Source organism: Teleopsis dalmanni, chromosome 2 (assembly GCF_002237135.1).
Source record: "Teleopsis dalmanni isolate 2A chromosome 2, ASM223713v2, whole genome shotgun sequence".
Classification (NCBI taxonomy): Eukaryota; Metazoa; Arthropoda; class Insecta; order Diptera; family Diopsidae; genus Teleopsis; species Teleopsis dalmanni.
This window is the reverse complement of record NC_051847.1, coordinates 197,006,983-197,027,797: the sequence shown is the minus strand read 5'-3', so window position 1 is coordinate 197,027,797 and position 20,815 is coordinate 197,006,983. Positions and strand designations below refer to the sequence as shown.

At 30.7% G+C, this 20,815-nt stretch overlaps 3 protein-coding genes across 3 annotated transcripts in view; 2 read left to right on the top strand and 1 right to left on the bottom strand.

The window, feature by feature from the left end:
- Positions 1-857: 857 nt before the first annotated feature.
- LOC119683513 (nucleoporin Ndc1) lies at positions 858-3,004 on the top strand. The gene is made up of 3 exons (XM_038097216.1): positions 858-1,479; positions 1,546-2,165; positions 2,225-3,004. The coding sequence occupies exons 1-3, from the start codon at positions 1,091-1,093 to the stop codon at positions 2,968-2,970; spliced, it is 1,755 nt and encodes a 584-aa protein (XP_037953144.1). The 5' UTR covers positions 858-1,090; the 3' UTR covers positions 2,971-3,004.
- A 1,942-nt stretch (positions 3,005-4,946) lies between these two features.
- Positions 4,947-7,296, bottom strand: LOC119683512 (putative OPA3-like protein CG13603). Its single transcript, XM_038097215.1, has 4 exons — positions 7,065-7,296; positions 6,807-6,975; positions 6,598-6,740; positions 4,947-5,362 (listed from the first exon to the last, which is right to left on the bottom strand). Exons 1-4 carry the CDS (start codon positions 7,204-7,206, stop codon positions 5,010-5,012), a joined length of 807 nt encoding a protein of 268 aa, XP_037953143.1. The 5' UTR covers positions 7,207-7,296; the 3' UTR covers positions 4,947-5,009.
- Positions 7,297-7,346: 50 nt separating this feature from the next.
- The window catches only part of LOC119676511 (DNA polymerase alpha subunit B-like), a 126,098-nt gene continuing 112,629 nt past the window's right edge, over positions 7,347-20,815 (top strand). The window contains exons 1-2 of the mRNA XM_038087751.1: positions 7,347-7,575; positions 7,704-8,056. Of these exons, the coding sequence (XP_037943679.1) occupies positions 7,506-7,575; positions 7,704-8,056 (423 nt within the window). The 5' untranslated portion in view covers positions 7,347-7,505. The remainder of the gene's footprint in view (positions 7,576-7,703; positions 8,057-20,815) is intronic.

The following is a 20,815-nucleotide window of genomic DNA, read 5'->3' as shown; positions in this document are numbered from 1 at the left end:
TATTAAGTTAATTTGGAAAGTATTCATACTGCCCCAAATTAATTAAAACATATGTTTTTTGTATACAAATCGAATGTTTAAAGTTACATGATTTTAACACCATTTGTATCTCCAAAATTTTAAAAGTTGTTTACTATAACTAAAAAGGATGACATCCAGTAGTTTTTTTTAGGTTTAGTGGATTTCAGGTGTATGGATTATTATTTTTCACTCTATTTTTACTCGATTTCACTCTATTTTAATTAATTAATAACAGTTACAGTACAAATTTCCACTATGTTCTAAATATTTTCTGTTATATTAAAGTCAGCTGTTTTGTATTAATAAATGTCACTTTTATTATTCTCATTAGTGGCTATAATGAACAGAACCGCCTAAATGAGACAGTGTGAATGTGCTATAAGCTCATAGTATGGTAAATTATTGTCATTAGTAGGCCGTATGCGAGTTCTAGTAAATTGAGGTAAAAGTAAATTGAAATTTTCTAGGAATTTTTTGCAGTACACTTATGTTAATATCCATTTATTTATTGCACTTATATACTAATTTTGGTTAAAAGTTTTCAAATTTATTTATTTATTTATTAAACATCTTATAAAATGTACACAATGGTAACACATAATTTACCTAATTTTTATCTAATTTATCTTACTCAAAATTCTGGTAAATACCAACATTCACTGCGATAGCGACATAATATACTATTTTCCTCAATTTACTCTCAACTTACTCGAACTCGCACACAGATGTAAGTACTTCACATTTTATTCAATAGAGTGATAATATTTTACTTCTTCTTCCATTCCAATAATCTCTGATTGTCTTGTGTATTAAACATAGCTAACTTCATCTTCAGCTGTCATCTATTCAAAATTGCGGGAGCAACTGACAGAAGTTTGTAATGCCTGCGAAAATTATGTGCAAACGTATTTTTGATTTTAATATATGTAAACTGTAATAAAACAATAAGTGCAGAAAGAGTTATATCGTAAACAAGTACATTTGTCGAGTTGCAAATCTTTAACAATTGAATTAAAAATTTACCTAACCTATTTGCCGGCAAATTTGGTGAAGTAAAAAATTAACAAAAATGACAAATACTTTGGAGTGCAGAAAAATCTGCATAAAACGTTGCATTAAAGCTTTATGTTTAAGTGTTTTATTGCAATATTTACTTTTGTCACTGTTTTTGTTAGTTATTAACTTTAGTGCATTTCATCCGATACGCTGGTTGTCGCAAATCTTTTCCGATCTGTTTTCGCTTGGAACTTGGTTAAGTAGTCTGCCATTGCTCTTTGCAATCATCGGATATGGCGTTGTGCTTGGGAAATTGCACTTGGCAAGGAAAAGATATTATGAGACGCGTTTTATGTGGTTAACAAATGTGCTCTTTCGCAAGATAATATTTTTTGGAATGCACGTTGCAGTTGGACTGTTAACGGCCTGCATATATGCTAACTTCTTGCATGCGGATTATAGGTGAGATAATTTAATATATTTAGAAGACTATCTAATGTTAATCAATTTTACCATTTTCTCTTATAGAAATTTGTATGTGAAATGTTATGGCACAGATTGCGTGAATAGTCGTTTTATTTTATTACCGATTGTTGGTGTTGTAGCCGGTTGTCTACACTTTTTCAGCGAGAACTTGCGTAAAGAGCCGCATATAGAATTTCCAATAATTGAAGAAAAGAAATTTGTGCAAATGCGTTCAACACTTTACAGCACCCTGTATAAATCCATAGTAGAAACTTTGGCACCAATGTTATGCTTAGCTACTTGCTACTGGCTTTTTGGCAGTTGCATCAATAAACGTGTAGCGCACATAATAAAAGCAGAAGTTGATGAAAGTCTACTCACGTTTTCTGCAATTTTGCTCAATGTGCGTTTATTACTATATACTTGGGTATTAAGTGCACATATAATATCAAACATGCACATTATGGAACGTTTCTTTGTGATATTTTTGTGTGAGGATAAAGAGTTCTCTGTAGATAAATGCAAAAGTGCATTCGCATACGATACAGCATTGACTATAAGTGAAGCGCTAGCAGCTACAAATGTGCCCGTTATACAAATGCTTGCCGCAAAAGATCTATACAACGTATCCAAAAATAAATCAATTGAAAGAAGAGGAAGAGTTTTCGCTTTATCAGTGCCTGGTAAGTGCTTTTCCATTACATAATTGTACATACTAATCAGAATGTTATATCTGTTAAAGGTTCACATCCCAATAATTGGAATGAGTTATCCAATGAATGTCTTAAGGTGCTCAAGGAATACACCGACGAACTCACATTTGCCATACAACGCATATCTAGCATCAAACAAACTGAATTACTTATTGAAGTGACACCCACGGCGACGGAAGCAGCTGAAAAAATCTTACTACGCCAATATAATAAAATGTATGGTATACGTTCATTGACGAAAGATACACCACCTCCTACGCCGCCAGCTCCAGCTAAAACTGCACCAGTGGAAATTAGTAAAGCTAGCGCAACTTATGAACGCTTAAATGCGCAATACATTCAGTTTGTTGCAAACTTCAAAGCATCGATGCACAATATGTTTTACTCCATACCTGGCGTCTTCTATATGTTTGGTGAGCAGGAAGGTGCAAAGGCTGCATTTTTGCTGAGAAATACACAGACAATTACTTGGATACTGCAGGGTTTGGCTAATATCTGTGCAGTTTCATTGGTGGAGGACAAATACGGTGTCGTGCAATTAAAATTGTCTAATATCATAGCAGCAATGCTCAGACTCAAAAATCAGTTGGACAAATTAACCAATGTCAATTTGAATGGAAAAAAATCAGATCGTTATACGTGTTCCTTAAAAGGTTCTCTGAAACGTTGCTTATATAAAATTGGTGGCGCTTTCGGTACTTACCTCCATGAAATCATTGAAGATCCAAAGGAACTGGAACGAATGCAAGCATTTGCTAAATTCAATGAGACATAAAACTGATATTATTTGTTATTTATCATTAATACATAATTAAATTTCATCTCGCTTAGTTTTACATAAACATAAACAGAAAGAATAATTATTTTTAGTTAAAAGAAAAATTAAATTGCCTGTATTAAGATTTTATTTATTTTTCTTTATATTTCTATTCATAATTACTGTATATTATATAAAAAATATTGCATTCAATATGCTTAAGTAATAAATTTATTTTTTAAGCTAATACAGATTATATATTTTCTGTTGTAATCTTTTTTCTGGCATAACATCTTATATCAGTTCCCCCGCTATATTTTTACATTATAATATAGTTAACAAATTATTGTAAAAAATAAATTTATATTTTTTTAAAAAATTCTATTATTTTTAAATTGAAAAAAACTGCAGTTATTCTAGTTTGCGGGGATTTGCCTGTGCAGTCCTTTTCTTATGAATATTAAACGGCACTTAATTGTCGTTGTTGTTGTAGTGCCCCTCAAGGATCTAGAAAGCACATGACGTGAAAAGAATTACTCGCCGAATGCATGGGTTAGGGTGTGGATGGCTAATGGGTTAGTGAGTGCATGGGTACGAACTAAGTCATTGAACTCGATAAGTAGTTCGGGGATATAGACTTGACCGTTTTTGGGACCAATAACTTGGCGAAGCATTTGATTTTTGTATAGTGAGTTGTTGCCTCCACCCGAAGAGAACTGACAAGCAACAAACCTACATTGATCACAAACGATGACATTGTTTGAGATGAGATTATAAGGAAAGATATAGAAACAAAAGATGAATATAGAAGATTTGCCACTTTGACTGAATGGAGCTCGGGGAAAAAGTTGCTCTTCCTCAGGCAAGTTTAGCAGGAACATGTTGAGAACCTTGTATGTGTGGAAGGCTGTAAGTTCTAGAATATTTTCGACCGATTAACTGACCTGAGCTGATGTTAGCTCTATTGAAAAAAGTGTCGATATATCTATGATAAGAGGGATCGACGAATGTATCATCCCACAGCACATAGCCGTGGCATGTTTAGAAAAGGTCAACATGCTGTCAAGTACGACACGCAGGATTTTGTGTCTGGTGAAGATTTGGATTTACCGATATTTATGAGCAGAGTCAAAGTTACCTCTTCAGTTCAGTAAGTAAAGAGGGTGGCAATGGATTTATTTAAATATAGATGAAGATTTCTTTTGTTAAAAGACGATACCACAAAGGAAAGGTACGGATTCACTTGTTGCAAAATATAGAGTGGTTCTGGCCCGTAGTTAGAATCGTACTATCATAAGCATACCTAATGACTCTGACTCCCTCAGCGAGGTCCGGCAGTTTGGGCATATAGAAGTTGAAAAGAAACGATCAGAGAGATTATATGTGTAATTCATTTCATGTTTCCTGCTACGTAGATCTCTATGTGTTACCAATATTACTTCTAATACTCCATACTCAAATAGAAGTTAGGGAGGGCAGTAAAAGATAGTTAAGACAAAGAGAAGTTAGAGAGGGCAGTAAAAGATAGTTAAGACAAAGAGATGTTTCGAAAAGTAGTAAACTACCTCTCTATTAAATGCCACAGTTTCCATTGAGTAAAAATAATCGCTAATGTTATATTGACATTAAAATCAAATTTGATATAGTCAAGACATTATAGAAAATAAATGATATCATATAAATCTTCTTTTACCCACATGGAGGAAGTAATAGTAAACCATGTCATAACTCTTTAACAATGAAAATGATTTTATTAATTTTCTAATTACAAAATATTCGCTTAAATTGACGGAAAATATATTTACAATATTTCATATATGAACAAATTACTACAAAACGGCTCTGTGTGTTATCATGTACAAATGTTTAAATAAAATAAAAATGCGTAAATAATTTATAACCTTAAGAATTCTACAACTAAAAGAAGTACTTCTGCATTCAAGGAGGGTAACATAAAATTATGTTTTGTGATGAAGCTCTTCAGCAACTTTCAAGGCAAACTCCAGTTTAACAATTTCATTGTTAAGGATTAACAGTTCTTTGCTCTGCATTTCCAATCAGTTTTTCTCCTGCTCCAATGTTATATTCACTTCACTATTTTGTTCGATAGGCGTTAATTCTGGTTGCACTGTTAAGTTCTCATTGGTATATACAACTTCGGTAGATGATTCCGTATCGGTGACATTTGACATTTCCAGCAAAGGATGTTGTTGTTGTTGTTGGTGTTTTTGTCTATTACCAAATATTTGCGTTTCCAGAAAATTTAATGATTTAAATAAATTTCCTTCAGCTGGATTATAAAGCCCTTGAAAATTTTTTGTCACTCTAGAGGTTTGATCGGGAGTATTTGGATCGAATGTTTTATATTCGGGTATGGCCTCTTTATGCCATTTAAATATGGAACGTGAATCTACGTAAATAAAATTAGTTGATTAATTTTTATTTTTTTCTTAATAATAAATAGCCTATTTTTTTTCAAGGATTTCTGAAACTTTATTATCTTTGTTTTGATTTTTATTTGGTTCTTTCGTTTCTTGAATTTTTGTTAAAGTTTTCGTGTCTATTATTTTTTGTTCTGACTTTGCATTTATAGATTTATCTATTTGAACTTTCTTTAAATCTGTAGCACCTGAGAATATAGAGATTTTTATTAATAAAAAAATTATATTAATTTTTTTAAATTAATAATTAAACTTAAAATATATACAGAGTGATCAAATTTGCCACATATCTTGTTGATACCTCGCCACATAATTAATTTATTAATTCGAAAGGTCAAAATATATAATTCTAATTTGATCACACTTTCTAAAATTTATTTATTAAAAATGATATTGCACGAATGAAACAAAGAGAATGAATAGTGTTGATAGAATCCTCTACATATTCTAACTTATTAAGTTATTTGTGAGTAATTATTGATGATATTATATTTATTATAATGTAAAGACATTTAAGCTACTTTATCTTGTGTTAACAATGGTTCCAGGAGCGTTCGAAGTCTCCCGTCTACCTAGGTGACTAATTGCCATTTGTCACAAAAGCTAATAGGTTTTATAAGTGGTACTGAAGGCTAGGAAGATATACTATATAAGTCTCATAAAATATTTTTTTATAAAATCTACTAGTTTTGTTAATAATATTAGCCATTTGGAGTCATATTTCTATAAAGCAATTGCACGATTTGAGTAGTAATAAATTTTGTTAAAAACTTTTTGTTAAAAATTTTTGTTAAAAATATAAACAATTTGTGTCTCTATGTTTTATATGATTCTAATTTTCCTTCCAATAATATTTTTTCTAATATAATTACCGGTTTCTGAATCATATTTATAAATAAAATATTCTATTGTTTTGTTGTGTTTAATATATATAAATATAAACCAATCCCTGATCTGTAACATTTTTCATAATGAAAATTTTCTACCCTTACTATTTCCTTATTTTAGATTGATAAACGAAAAGACTATATGCAAAATTGCAAAATTTTTGTGACCGAACCAATTGCAGAGTCAGCAAATTTTGTTTGGGAGCAATACATTCTAAGCTTTACTGAACAATGTACAGTCAGTCATTCAATGTTCTCTTACATTAACGACATTATGAAAAGTGCATTTGTTATATTCACCACAACACGATACATACCAACATCGGCTAGTGCTCTGGTTAACTCTCGAATTTGTGCATCTTGTCTTTCTAATCGGAAACCCATTTCCGATAATTGAGTGACTAAAGCTGCTCTATCTTGTTTCTGAGTTTCTTGTTTTTTGTACTCATTTTTGCTCTGTCTGTACATTAAAAATATATTTAAAAAATATATATAAACAAATACATATATTTAGCTCAATAGCTACCGTGCATATTCTAATATTAATAAACCGGCACCTATAGCAAATATTATAAATTCTCCTAATAAATTGGCACCCAATTCTATAGCCATAGCTTCATTTAATGGTGGCACTGTAACTGGTCTGCCCAAATTCAAAGCCCACATTTTTGTTTTCACTTCCACCCAATTATAAACTGTAAATAAAACATAAAATTAATGTTTTAAAAATTATGCAATTAAAAAAAAAAACAATTTATTAATCACTACTTCGCCTCTCACTTACACTGTGCAGGTGGCATGCAAATATATTTCCGAAAGGTCGGACTTTGCTTAGCGTTGGCTTTTATAACATTAGCAACAGGTTTACTTATTTGTTTAATTGCTAGAATACCAAGTTTTGCTGCTGGAAAGGCACCGATCACCATTTTTATCAAAAAAAATTATACTATTTTCCTATTTGTACAAAAACCTATGCTGTGATTTTTTTTGTTCATCTGAAATCAGCTGTTTGTCATTTTCGCCGATTATCTGATTTATCTAGAAAAAAATCGGCTCGTTTGACAGTTGTCAGTTGACAGTTCAGTTTGACATTTCATAAACAAATTATTTTAGCGCGAAAAACGGAACAGCTGAAGTGAATTTCGTTTGTTATTTGCACATAAATTATTATTTACAAAAGTAATATCTTTATTTATTACAATAAACTTAAGAAATTGTATCAATAATGGATGAAGAATTAAGAATCCAATTCGATGAGCTTGGCGTAGAACCTACAGCAGCAGTCATTGCAAAAGGTGAACATGCGGTCAATTAACAAAATAAGCAACAATTTGTTGATGGAAATATAAAGCGTGCTTCTGTTTATTTTATTATTATTATTATTTTTTAGTAAAACATTATTATATATATTTCTTATTAATAGGTCTAGATTTATGTGTGTCGTATCATATTGACGCTGCAGAACTTGTTGAACAATGGATGGCATATAGTATTTCCAATTTGAAAGGTGCTGAGCCTACGGTTGATTATTTTAATGATTTCGAACGTAAAGTATTTCAAGCAAGGCGCGATAAAGAATTAGCTGCTTCAAATAAGAAAAAGTTAAAATATTCGTCAGGATTATCAAATCTAAATCAATTGACTAATGCTACAGCACCTTCGATTCCGCTTGGCGTTTATGGCGTCGAAGAGACTGACATTATGGGCGACTACATGAGTGAAATTGGTGTTGGCGGTAATAAAAATACCGAAAGTGATATTTATCATACTCCAAAGGTAAGTGTTTCAATATTACCTGTGTTTTATTTTATTTTTATTTAAAATTATTTTAAAATTATATGAATTTTTAAAAAATAATGTGATGAAATTGAAAAACTACAATTAATTGAAATTCTATATGCACATATAATGAAACCAAATAAATGCAATTACTTAGAATCGTAAATAAATTTCAATTACAGTATTTAAGATATAATATATATTTATAATATATATATGCATTAAATGTATAATAATAACTCAGTATATATCTGAATATTTACAATGTTTAATATATACATATTTTAAATTAATCGTTACATACATTTAATATATCTTGAATCAAACAAAACTGCAGAAAAATATCTAATTGATTATTCTATAACGCTGGTTATTAGTTTTATTGGAAAGATATACATGGAAATATATCGAACCACTTTTTATGATTTTCCATTAGAGCAAATCCTATAGTAAAGTAGAATACAAATACAATTTCTTATTAGCTATATAACTATTTAAATATACAAATCGTTGTGGGCTCAGATAGTCAGTATATATATATATTAATAGAGAGCTTTTCTATCTTAGGTAATGTTATTATGAGAATCCTAGACGGGTTCTTTAGTCTACTGTCATATTGTATTCCTGTATAAATCTTGATCAGTTTACAAACCTTGACAAAATCAGATAATTACTTAATATTTATATATAAAGAGGCTTATTCTTGTTTATTATTCTTATTCTTAACTTTTAATAATTTATTCTTACTGTTATTACAGTGATCTTAGTTACTCTTTTTGACCTGTAAACCAATGTGCAAATAACTATTTAATATATCTATAAGGAGTGTTTCTGTTATTGTTGTAGCCCACAAGCATCTACAAAGTACGAGTATATAACATTTAAGGAATCAGAAAAAATATGCACTGGTGAGGACGTAGACACGTAATAATAGTGTGAGTGTGGATGACATTATTTAGAAGTAAGAATGGATTAGGTGAGAAAGGTCGACATTTTGATAGGGAGGGTCCAAAGAAGTATGCATGGGGTTAGAATGTGGGCAGATAAAGGTATTGTGAGCGTGGAAGGGATTATTTTGGACTACGAATAAATTAGGAGATGGGAGTGGGATTTAAATTGAATCAAATATAATCAAAGTAGAGAAACATAGCCACTTTTATGAAGAGGATCAAAACATCGATTAGACTCAATTGCGATCCAAAGATGTATTAAACTCGAGTGCATTAAGGCACGAAAGCAGCTAAAAGACATTATTAGAATTTATGTGTTTATGCGTGACTAGTCAAAAAGGACTACACAAAAAGTTCTTCTAGGTTGGGTTTGTTATAACGGCAATTCTAGCTGTCCATTACGGCCTACTGGCCTATTACTTTTCTATATAAAATTTAATGGATTGAAGTTTTTTTTAATTTTAAATAAGAGCAAATACCTTTTCATCAATTTGGAATATCTTCAAATTGACTAAGAACTTATATATATATATGGTGATTATATGTTTCCCTATTTATGTACTATATTTCTTACAAATAACCATTCTGGACCAAGTAAAGTTCCAATAAAAGATTTTACACCCGTCTTTATAGGGTACGTTACATATCAATATAATGATTTGACATTATCACTACTATAATCCCTAAAATATGTAAGTGAAAAATGAATGTTAACATAAGTGTTTGATATTTCGGATACGATGGAGACTAATTGAAACGTCGGGCGTTTTATTTTTAAAAACAGACAAATAAAACGCTTTTCTCTATGTTGTGGTTCCTTGGAACATGTCACTGTATGCGCCCCTGCGCTATAATATGACAAAAGAGATGTGAAACGCTTTCTTTAACTTCGTCAAATATGGGGCAAAAGGCATTGTGGCAGTATTTAATCTTATAGCATGGTTTTCAAATTGATAGTGATCCGTTTACGAACCTACTTAGATCTAACAACTCTTTGAAGGATCTCAAAGAAATCCTAACTAAAGAGTAGTTATATATTCATGACTAGTATAGATTATTGTTATATCACCAATTTGTTTTCGTTAAAATATATATACCAAAGTACGGACAGTTAAGCTGCTTTAAAGTGCTTGAGCTTAGTCTAATTTACATCTAGAACAGTCTTTGATTGCTACACATCTCTAAATAAGATGTGAATGTAGTTCAATATTTTTCTAATCTGGGTTCCCGGTCAAAGGGATATTTCCAGAACACCTAAACAATCTGAGCATATTGTTGACATCATGTTAAGTGGCACTGCGCTCTTCCTGAGCTTAACTTTTAAATAACAGATGGGCAGACTCAACGATATGCAGTCATCTGTAAATCAAAATTAAATCAAAGAAAAACTCAAAAGAAATCAAGAATCTCATTGAGATGCCTCGTAAAGATATCAGTCTTGTAGTAGGTCTATTTACAGATCGTTGTATTATGCTAGGATACAATGACCTATAGGAAGAGATTAAATCTTCCTTGCAACCACACCTGCCGCAGTTGTGGTGAGGACAATAAAAGTGCATCCAATCTACTTTGTTTCTGTCTGACGTATGTGTGGGTTCTGACGTAGCGGTTTTCTTTTTTGTGGATCTTGGCGAACTGTAAGACCTACCTCTCAATAGCATTATAAGTGGTTCTAACCGTTGGGTTTTTAATTCTAAGGTGACATAATGGACTTATTGACCTAAGTAGATCCCTTTGGATCGCCGTTGTAACCTAACCTGACCTATATACCAAACTAAACTATTTAAAATCATAAATTTTATTAGTGATTTTTATGACAATTGTGCAATTAATGTATGATCACTACAACAAGTATACCTATATCTATCACTCACTTTATGCGTGAGAATCTATTTGAAGTGCAATTCGAAAACAGTAAATCAGTAGAAAAAAATAGTAAATCACACAAAGGTAGTTCCGTGCCAAAAATGGATTGTAAAACATAAAGCTCCGTATATGCGATACTGGTCGTATGCAAGTATAAATAGCAAACCGACATCTCTGATTGAGTCTAATTATATGAGTAATAAATTTTAGTTTCTAAATTACCACATTTGGATTGGATTGGATTTGATTTGGGCCGTTGAGTCGTTGAGCCGTTGAGCCGTTGGTTTGCATTTGGACTTATCAAATTGTTGCCAAATACGTGTAGCCAAAATAAATAGAAACTGCAAAGTCTGCCTGCCCTGTTGCTTCAATTTCTAAGCATGCAACAAACGTGGGAACGTTACAATTTGCATTTCACAAGTTGCAACTAATGCAATAGCAATAGCAACAGCAGCAGCAGCAACAGCAATAGAAAAAAATAAATAAATAAAAATCAGAGAAAGAAATTGGCCAAACTAACCCAAAAGCAAATACAACTGAAAACTACAGCAAATATAAATTCAAACCAAAATTGTTTTACCAAGAAAATAAGACCAACAATTCCAACCAAAAGAAAACTAAATCTGCCACAAACCAAAACAGAACTCAAGGAAGCTTCAGACTTCGGGCTAACGTGCCCGATTTTTATTGACCTCATCTACAAAATGGGCATTTGTTGTTTCATCTACGATAACATTAAAAAAAATATCTTTATACAATATAAAAATAAAGTCAATAAAAGGCAAAATAGCAAAATAACAAAATAACAAAATAAAATGATAATAAAATAAAATCGTTATTATTCTTGGCATGGCAGGCGAAACCTTTGCACCAAATGGAGAAAATTTATTTGAACCGTTAAAGTTAAAGTTAAAGTCAGAGCCAACCCGATCGATCCTCAATAGGATTTTTTTTTGATTTGGTTTGGTTTTTGGTGTTAAATGCAAGCAATGCTTACTTATTGCCACATTGACATTTATTGCAATTTAATCGTTTTTCTTTCATTTCTTGGCCAATACAGTGAGCACCTCCTTTTTTGGTCTAAACTTTCCTTTTGACTTTTCGGGCCTTGCGTCTTGCGTTGGGTTGCCTTGGGTAGCGTTGAGTAGCTTCTCGACTCCTATAATCGACTCTAATCTCTTCATGATAAATGCAGAAATTTTCAGTTGTTAACATTTATTTTGCCAATTGTAAGCATTAATTTGCAAATTCAGTTTGAAAATTGCTAAGTGATCGTACCATTTCCAGCAGCAACCAAGCCAGTCCTCTACTGCTCTCCACAGCTTTTTTCTGCTTTGGGTTTGGATTTGAATTTGGCCCCCCGAACGTTCGATGGTGGAAAATGTTAAATTGAGTTACTTGCGTTTATATCCATGGTACATGGTAAATAAATTAGATTTTCCGATTAAAATTGGATAATTTTAGTTTATTAAATGTTTAATGATATTTGTTTATAGTTAAAGGTGACGTATTTGAAGTGCTATAAATTGTTTAGTATCTTAAATTGCTACATTTTTACATTTAATTGCTACGATATGATTATGGTGTGCCAAGAAGCTATAATGATTGGACAGGTACATTAACCAATATAATTAATTCTACATTACACATTATGCAGCAGAGAAGTAGATATTTCAAATTTAAAAGGGGGTAATTATATTCCAAAAAAATAATTAATTTTAATTTAAAATGTTTTATAAGTTGTGGTGAAATGATATTCAAATACATCATATAGCAGTGGAGTAGACAATTAAAAATTAAAAAAGGGGTTTTAATATTTATACTTTTTATTTATACTAAAATTAGTTTTCACGAAACTGTATTGTCAAGAATTGTACCGTCTGAACGAAGTAATCACCCAGATTAATCACGATAAACTTAAGCCAATAGGAGAGGAATTGTGTTCCATCAGGACAACGTCAGTCCATACACATCGATAATGATTCTTCAAAAGCTCCGAGTGCTTGGTTGGGAAGTTCTAATGCATCCACCTTATAGTGCAGACCTGGCACGAAGTGATTATCATCTAAACTTGTCCATGTCGAACGATTTTTCTGGAAAATATTTTGCTTCAAGAGAGTCTTGTGAAAATCGACTGTCTCAATTTTTTGACAATAGAGACGAGGAATTCTATGAGGGCGGCATAATCAAATTACCTTCAAATGGCAACAAGTTATCGAACAAAACAGTGTATATTTTACCTAAATCATATCATTCTATAACTATAATCATAACTACATACCATATAACAACATTCATAAATACCAATGTTGAATAAGCCTTTAATTCATGCAAAAATAATGGATTATTTGTCTTTTCATTACTCCTATTATAAATAATTTAAGCTTAAGTGTTGGAAAAATTCATTTTTACTAAATATGCTATGGTCGAATAGCTTAGATCTACAAGTTAATCTTTTATTAAAGCATCCACTATTCGATCTTAACGATATTCATGCTTATTGCTATTCTAAACTTTTTAATTAAATAGAAAGCATCGATACTAGCATTGGTTGGGGTTTTTGGAAGAACTAAGATTAGTGGTGTTATGAATCCTATTACTCAATGATGAAGTTTAGTCTTACTTAGTTGACTTTATAGTGTGTGTGGTCCTTAGTCTGCACCACCATTTGTTAGCCCGATCGGTAACATATTTTCGCTAGTTAGTAGTGCCTTCATGTTATTAATCACTTGATCCTTCTACCGAACATGTAAATAAATTCTACCACAGTTTCTATCTTCAGATACAGAACCAAATTTTCTACCCAGAATATTTTCATCCATCGATAGACGTACTCGTCTTGTACAGTTTTATACATAAAATGCAATGTGTGATGTAATTGGAACTTCTCGGACCTATATAGCAATTTCTACACTTGCTTGTAATTTTCTTGTTACCTATGGAATATTCAGTGATATATGAAAAAACATATGTTAGGTTTGGTTGTAGTGAGATAGTATACTTGATCGCCAAAACTCACTTAAGCGCAAATAATGGCCCATTATAATACCACGGCTAACACACCATACAAATGCCAAACCTGAAAAAGTATCTTAAAGGTAAAAGTTCTATCTAGTGCACAAATGTTCTGTTGAGACAAGTCTATGAACTTAGCTATGCCCCTAATTTTAAAATATGATTGCTTTGTCAAATTAGTTACGAAAGGAACCCCGAATATTTCAAATTTTAAAATATAACAGCTTTGTCAAGTCAGTTAGAAAGGAACTCGAACATTTCAAATTTACTTCTAGCCTATTATGGGTACTGACACCTCGTCATCTGCAGAATCAAAGGCACGAAAAAAGTCGTTAAAAGGATACCATATACATATACATATACGATACTAATATACCCTTATAATACTGAATTGGTTCTTCTTTAGTTTGACTTAGCTATGTCCCTAATATAAAGGATAACAGCTATACCAAGTCAGTTAGAAAAGCGGCCCTGAAAATTTTGATTTTTCTCCTAAATCATGAATGGCTTGGACACTTGAAGTGCAATATAATTTCTTCTTTATTCGCAGAGCCACAGTCCCGTCAAATGTATTATTGCATATCTTACTAGTATACAATGACTATGCAGTCATCGATATCATAGGATTGAATTGGTTTCGTTTTGGTTGAAGCAAATATTACAAACGAGCTTTGTGATCTATCCAGGGTCAAAAGTTTTCGCCTATCCAGCCTTTCCTTAATGAAACAAGAAAGATAATTTCTTTTATATATAGTATAACAGGATATATTTTAAAAATATTATTGAAGATGATAAAGAATTTTGGCAAAGAAAATATTTAAAAAATGTGCTAACTAACTGCATTAAAAATATAGTATGAGTGTGAGAAAAATTGCCATTAGAAAACCTACACACTTATGAATATTTTAAAGTGAAATATTAAACTTGATTATTGTAAATCTACTGAACCATTAAATGGTTTTCAGTAGATCAATAAATTTAGATTTCGATTAAGTTTCTGGAACAATCAAATGAACATATTGTAGTTTTATATTAAATAAAATATTTTTGAGGTTATACTCATACATTCTATAGTGAAATATTATTGTACTTTTCTTTTGAAATTCATCGACAACCTCATTTCTTATTTTAATATTCCAAAAATGTAATGTTTGAATGTGTGACTTAAGATGAAATTTTATTTCTTATGAATAGAAAAGTCATTTTGGAAAGAGAATGCGAATAATTAAATTTGAAAAGCATTGCCCGGTAGAGTGCCTTAGAAATTGGAACAGATTTTGGCGAAAGGAACATAGGAACATAAGAAGCCGGAGTCTTCCGAGTCAGTCAGTCATAACTGTAGAAATGCAAGAAGTCATAATTGCATTATTATTTTAACATTCTAAAAGTTAAAATTTTGAAGAGAAAGGAAGGAATGTAACCAATTTGTTAATACATTTGGTAATAATTTCAAGTAATTTTTAAGATTTTACGACTTTATACATATATGTACTTTTAAATATGCATATAAACACTTAATTTATGACTAACAATTTTTTAAACTCACTGACTTAATTTTAAATTTTACTCTTAAGACCACGTTTGGCCAGTTGGCAATTTGGCAGGCTGGCAGGTTGGCAACTCACTTACGGGGAGTTTCCTACTTTACGTTTGACGTAAATGATTTAATCAAATTTAATGGCCATCATAAATCTCTTTTATATTGTGTGTTAAATAGTTTTTCCTCTACAAATTGGAATTAAATTATTTATACTGTTTTATTATTAAAAATTAATATTAAAATGATTGATATTTTTTATTATTATTATTAAATATATTTTTTTTTTTCCTTGGTTCTTTTAATGTTAAAACTGCTTTTTCCACACTTTCTTATTTTTTACAATAATTTAAATTTTATTTTCTTTTTTTGTTTTTTGATATCTTTTCGTTTTTTTTTTTAATTACAACACTTAAATTTAATATATTTTTCTTTTAAACAAGCTGTTTTTTATCATTTTGATAAATTTATTTTGTAATATTCATGTAAATGTAACCAACTACTTTACATACTCGTATGTGGAGTATGTATGCCAGCAGTAAATGAAAGTCCATCAAATATAACGTATGGAAGTATGAAAATCATTGATAATTGACAGTTTGTTGTTGAGAATAAATAGGCGATTTCAATAAATGTGGCAACTTTTAAACTTAATATAAAAGAAATCACTCAATAACACCCTGGAGTAGTTTAGAAAGCCATTTTTTTCGCTAGAAACTCGACTTCATGTGTCGACAAAGTTATACATTTAATCCAATTTTTCCCAAACTTTTCGGTATTGTTTTTTATAGATATATATAGATTATAGATATATATATTTTTGTCTTTGCTTTCACTATAGATATTACTATCGGTAATCAGTTCTTCTTTTAAACAAAAATTTTTCTTCCTCAAGCACTTTTGTCATATCTACAGACAGTAATAACTGACTGCCAATTCTTAAGAGTTAGCCGAGAAAAGACCCTTGTTTTCATCGACAAACGAGCAAACGCGACACCACATCGCAAACTTAAAGTTTCGTGTAAATTCGTTAGGATCTACCTTCTGATATAGTCAACATCATTAAGAAAGGCCACAATAAAAAATTATTTACTAAAAAAAAATAGTTAAAGTTGTTTTTGTTATAAGTAATTTATTGTTTCATTATTGTAATTCTCTATTAAAATCCATTTTATCTTTAAAGTGTCAACTACTACTGACCGATATGCCATAAATGTTAGCAACACCTTACAGAGAAATATAGACTTCATAGTGGAATACATCCAGAAATGAAAGATTAAAATAAACAATGACAAAACCAAGGCTATAATTATAACACGAAAGAGAATCCAGCATCCTCCAGAAGTGAGCATCGGTGGCACAGAGATAAGGTGGGAGGAAAGTATAAAATCTGTGACCCCCAGTCACTTTTGACAAACGACTTAATTGGTATAAATATATGAAATGCAAACGGAATAGTTGCTCTGAACTTTTACATCTCTTAAAACCGTTGTTTAATAATAATCGATTTAACAATAATCTATACGGATGTGTAACATACAGCAAAGCCTCAAATACTGCCATAAAGCAATTACAGATAGCACAAAATTTGACTTTAAGTAGACTAATTAAAATTCCTCTGTATATTAGGAAAACAGATAAGCATAGAGATCTAAGGATGATCGACTCAGTGAAAAAATATATCAATGACAGAGCCCTAAAAATATTCAAAAAAATTGATACGTTGCCCAACTCCGCCCTAACAAACCTTATGTCCACCTTAGGACGCACAGGAAGATATGCTGATCTACGGTCCGTCATCAGTGAAAAGATAAATAAATGATAATAATAGCACTAACTCAAACCACAACAACAACAACATAAAAAAAAGAATGATTAAAATTTCTGTAGAATTATATCTATAAGAATTTTCTAAAATGAACTCTCAATCACAGTTAAATAGACCAGTTAAGTAGACTTACTACTTCACCTGATTAATAATGGATTCCAAAAATTACTGCTGGCATAAATAACACATGTTATATGCTCATTTGGTTTGCACTGTAATGCCATAGTCTATAAACTTAAGCCATGTATTACCACAGTTACATGGTGTTGCGTTTAGGCGCACTGATGCATAATTCCCTGAAAATGTTTAAAATTTTTATTTATTATTTTTGTTGTTTTCCTATTGTCTTTATGAACTTTAACGCGTAGTGAGAGCGTCAAAGTTAATTAGTCATTTTGAACTATTAAAAATTTTTACCGTACACCTCCTACCGTTATTGTGTATAAATTACGAATAGTTCAGTTCAGTTGGTTCGGTTGGTTCGCTTGCCGCCACTTTGTTGGGTGAGAGTATCTTCCTACCAAAGGGCAATCATTCTTCTCGTGTTTTTCCATTCCTATTAAGCTTGGTTTGAGGTTTATTATTTTTGTTATACTTCTGCCTTTTCAATTTTGAGTTTTCTATACGAAATATGTGAAGTGTTTAGATATATGATAGATAAACACTTGTGGGAGTTACTAATTTGCATTATAGTGGAAAATATGCATATAAGTATACTCGTATAAAAGTATACAAATTAGATACAAAATAACAGAAATACCTAAAGTAATGAAAATGAATTCTTTTTGTATTGTTTATGTTAAAATGATGGAGGAGTAGTAATTAACGCAACATTTTTTATTTTTGGTTAGATTTTTTACCTTCTTTGACATATTTGGAATATATTTTTCGGTTTAAAGCACTTCACCGTAATTTGGACTCAATTATAGGGTAATGCTAATCATCTGCATAATTAATGGTTCTTAATAAAAGTAATAGCAATAAAAAATTCAAGTGTGACTTCACTTTGTCTCACAGAAATAAAAACAAAAAAGAAGTTAAGTTGACTTTGGCCATGATTCGATTATCTTCAGATAAATCGTAATGTTAAGACATCGATTACAAAGGCAGAATCAACTTTAGTCAGAACATATCTATTCTGACTTAACTATGAAGAAAAAAATAACGAGAATAATTTCGCTTTGTTGAAGCTACAATTTTCCACACAATTTACCTAGATCAAAAGTCCCATTGTAATATAGTGAATTAGCAAAGAACACTACTGTGACAATTGAAAACTGATTCCACCAATTTTTCTTTTTTAATTCGTATTTTTTTTGTTGTTACTCACTAGCCTTTCGATCTTAGTTTTATTATAAATTAATTATTTACTAGTTCTTTTACCTATGTCTTAATCTTCCTTGTCGTTCAATCAAGCGCCCCTATGTATTTATAAGTTTATTCTACTGTTTTTGTAATATCTACCGTTGCACCATCCTTACGACCATTGAAACTATGAGGAGAGAACTAAAGAGCAGCACTTAGTCATAGTTGACGAGTAATTACAGTTGGTAGACCTAACTACTCCAGAAATCATAAATATATCCTCTTTTTGAACAATTTTTCTAAATGACACCTACCGGATTTGATCATCATTAATCATCAACATTTTAACTGAAATCCGGGATCCTTGATTTCATGATGATACTCGTTGCGGTCCGCAACAGAGTATGGGTTTTTATATAACAATTCACATAGAGTTCGTGATTACAGTCGTTCTTTAATTGCTTTTACTCATACATGAATTCAAGATTTTTTCTGAATGTAAAGTTTATAGTTTTTCTTTTATCACAGCGAAGAGTGATCCATGTCATTAATACCCACCCCATCTCATTAAAGTAGTCAAATTTCTCCGCTTTACTTCAGATTGTTTTCAATTTAAATCTTTTCCATCCATCCACCCCACGCTCTAATTTCATCCCCGCCCTTACTCAGCCATAATCTATTAAAATCTTAACCCAGATCCCTGCGAGCTTTCGCAACGACAACAACAAAATACTTTCACTATGCTGGTTCGATTTGACTTTATCTCGTTACTTTATGGGTCATTGCAACCTACGGTATTACTTAAATTAGACTTAAATTAGACACTGATGTCTGTAGTTTTCGTGAAATGGGCATCGAAAGTACTTTTTTTATGAATGTCAAGCTCTTGATAGATAAAGGCTTCACCAGTTAGGTGGATTTGTTAAGTCATACCATGTTCCCACTGAAGCTATGTTAATCAATTTATCAATTCAATTTATGTTAATCAAATTAAGATTGGGTTATTTTTATTGGTATAAGTTGATCTATAGATGAAAAGAGCATTTTGTTTTTATTTACATTTTGTTTCATGTGTGTCGATAATTTCCCTTTTGGGAAATATATTTGGAATGTTGCATCGACATTTTAGGTGTAATTTCCTTTGATTTATTCTTAAGTAAGTTCGAAAGCTCGAACACTCTTTGTACAATTAAACAAAATTCATTAGCGACCCAAAATAAATAAACTGCTTTAACAAAAACAATGGGAACGTACTATTACATTGCTAAAACTTAGAAAAAAATCTAATCATACAGTGCTAAGGATCAAAGCTATGCACAATAGGTCTACTAATATCGTAGTACCTTTTTGGCGTTTCTTTGCTGTGAACGGAAACAGAAAAAACGTTTGGTTGTTTTATGAATATTTGATTTAGTTATATATAAGTTAGATAATTTATCTATGTATTCTAATGGGAAATAGATTTCTAGCGAAGCGAATCAGTAGATCCATGGCAGTATTTAGTATTTCAGAAAATAAGTTATAACAAAAATATTCGTATTTGTTATAGTATTATCACCAAATTTAATTGTTTATTAATTAAGACTATACTCGTATCTGTTGTCATTATTTAAAATTTACAATAATCGATTTCGATTCAATTAAAAAATATTTGTTTTTAGTTTTTAGTGTTCCATATGAGAAAATAATTTTAAGGAATGTTCAAAAAATTCGTGCAAGCGGAGCTAAACTTTGGCGAAACCAAAGCGCTAATAACTCTTTTTATTCTATCTAGTGTAATTAGATTTTATTAACATATTAAAAATATTTTATTATGCCAGTGATTTTATATATTTTTTGTTTTTTTTTTTTTGAATTCTACTCGTAAACCGAAATACTTTCAAATGAATTATAATAAAAGTAGTAAAACTGCTGATGTGTGATTTGCGCTCATATCCAGAGGGAAAAGATAATAGGAATAAACGTATATCTACTAATTAAAGTTAATTATGTATGGAAATTATGAGAAATAAAAACTTATACTATTATACTGTATAGTACTAAACTGATATTTACAATTTCTAATTATAAATAATTTGTTAACATAATAAAAAAAAACCTTGTGTTCGTTCTTTTGCTTATAGGTAAATGGATAGCAACTTTTCCTTATTATTTTTCATTTTTATTATAATAAACATTGAATGTGAATTAAATGGGAATATATAATGAAAATAAACATAAAATATTTTAAATTTTTAATTAATTTTAGTATTTCC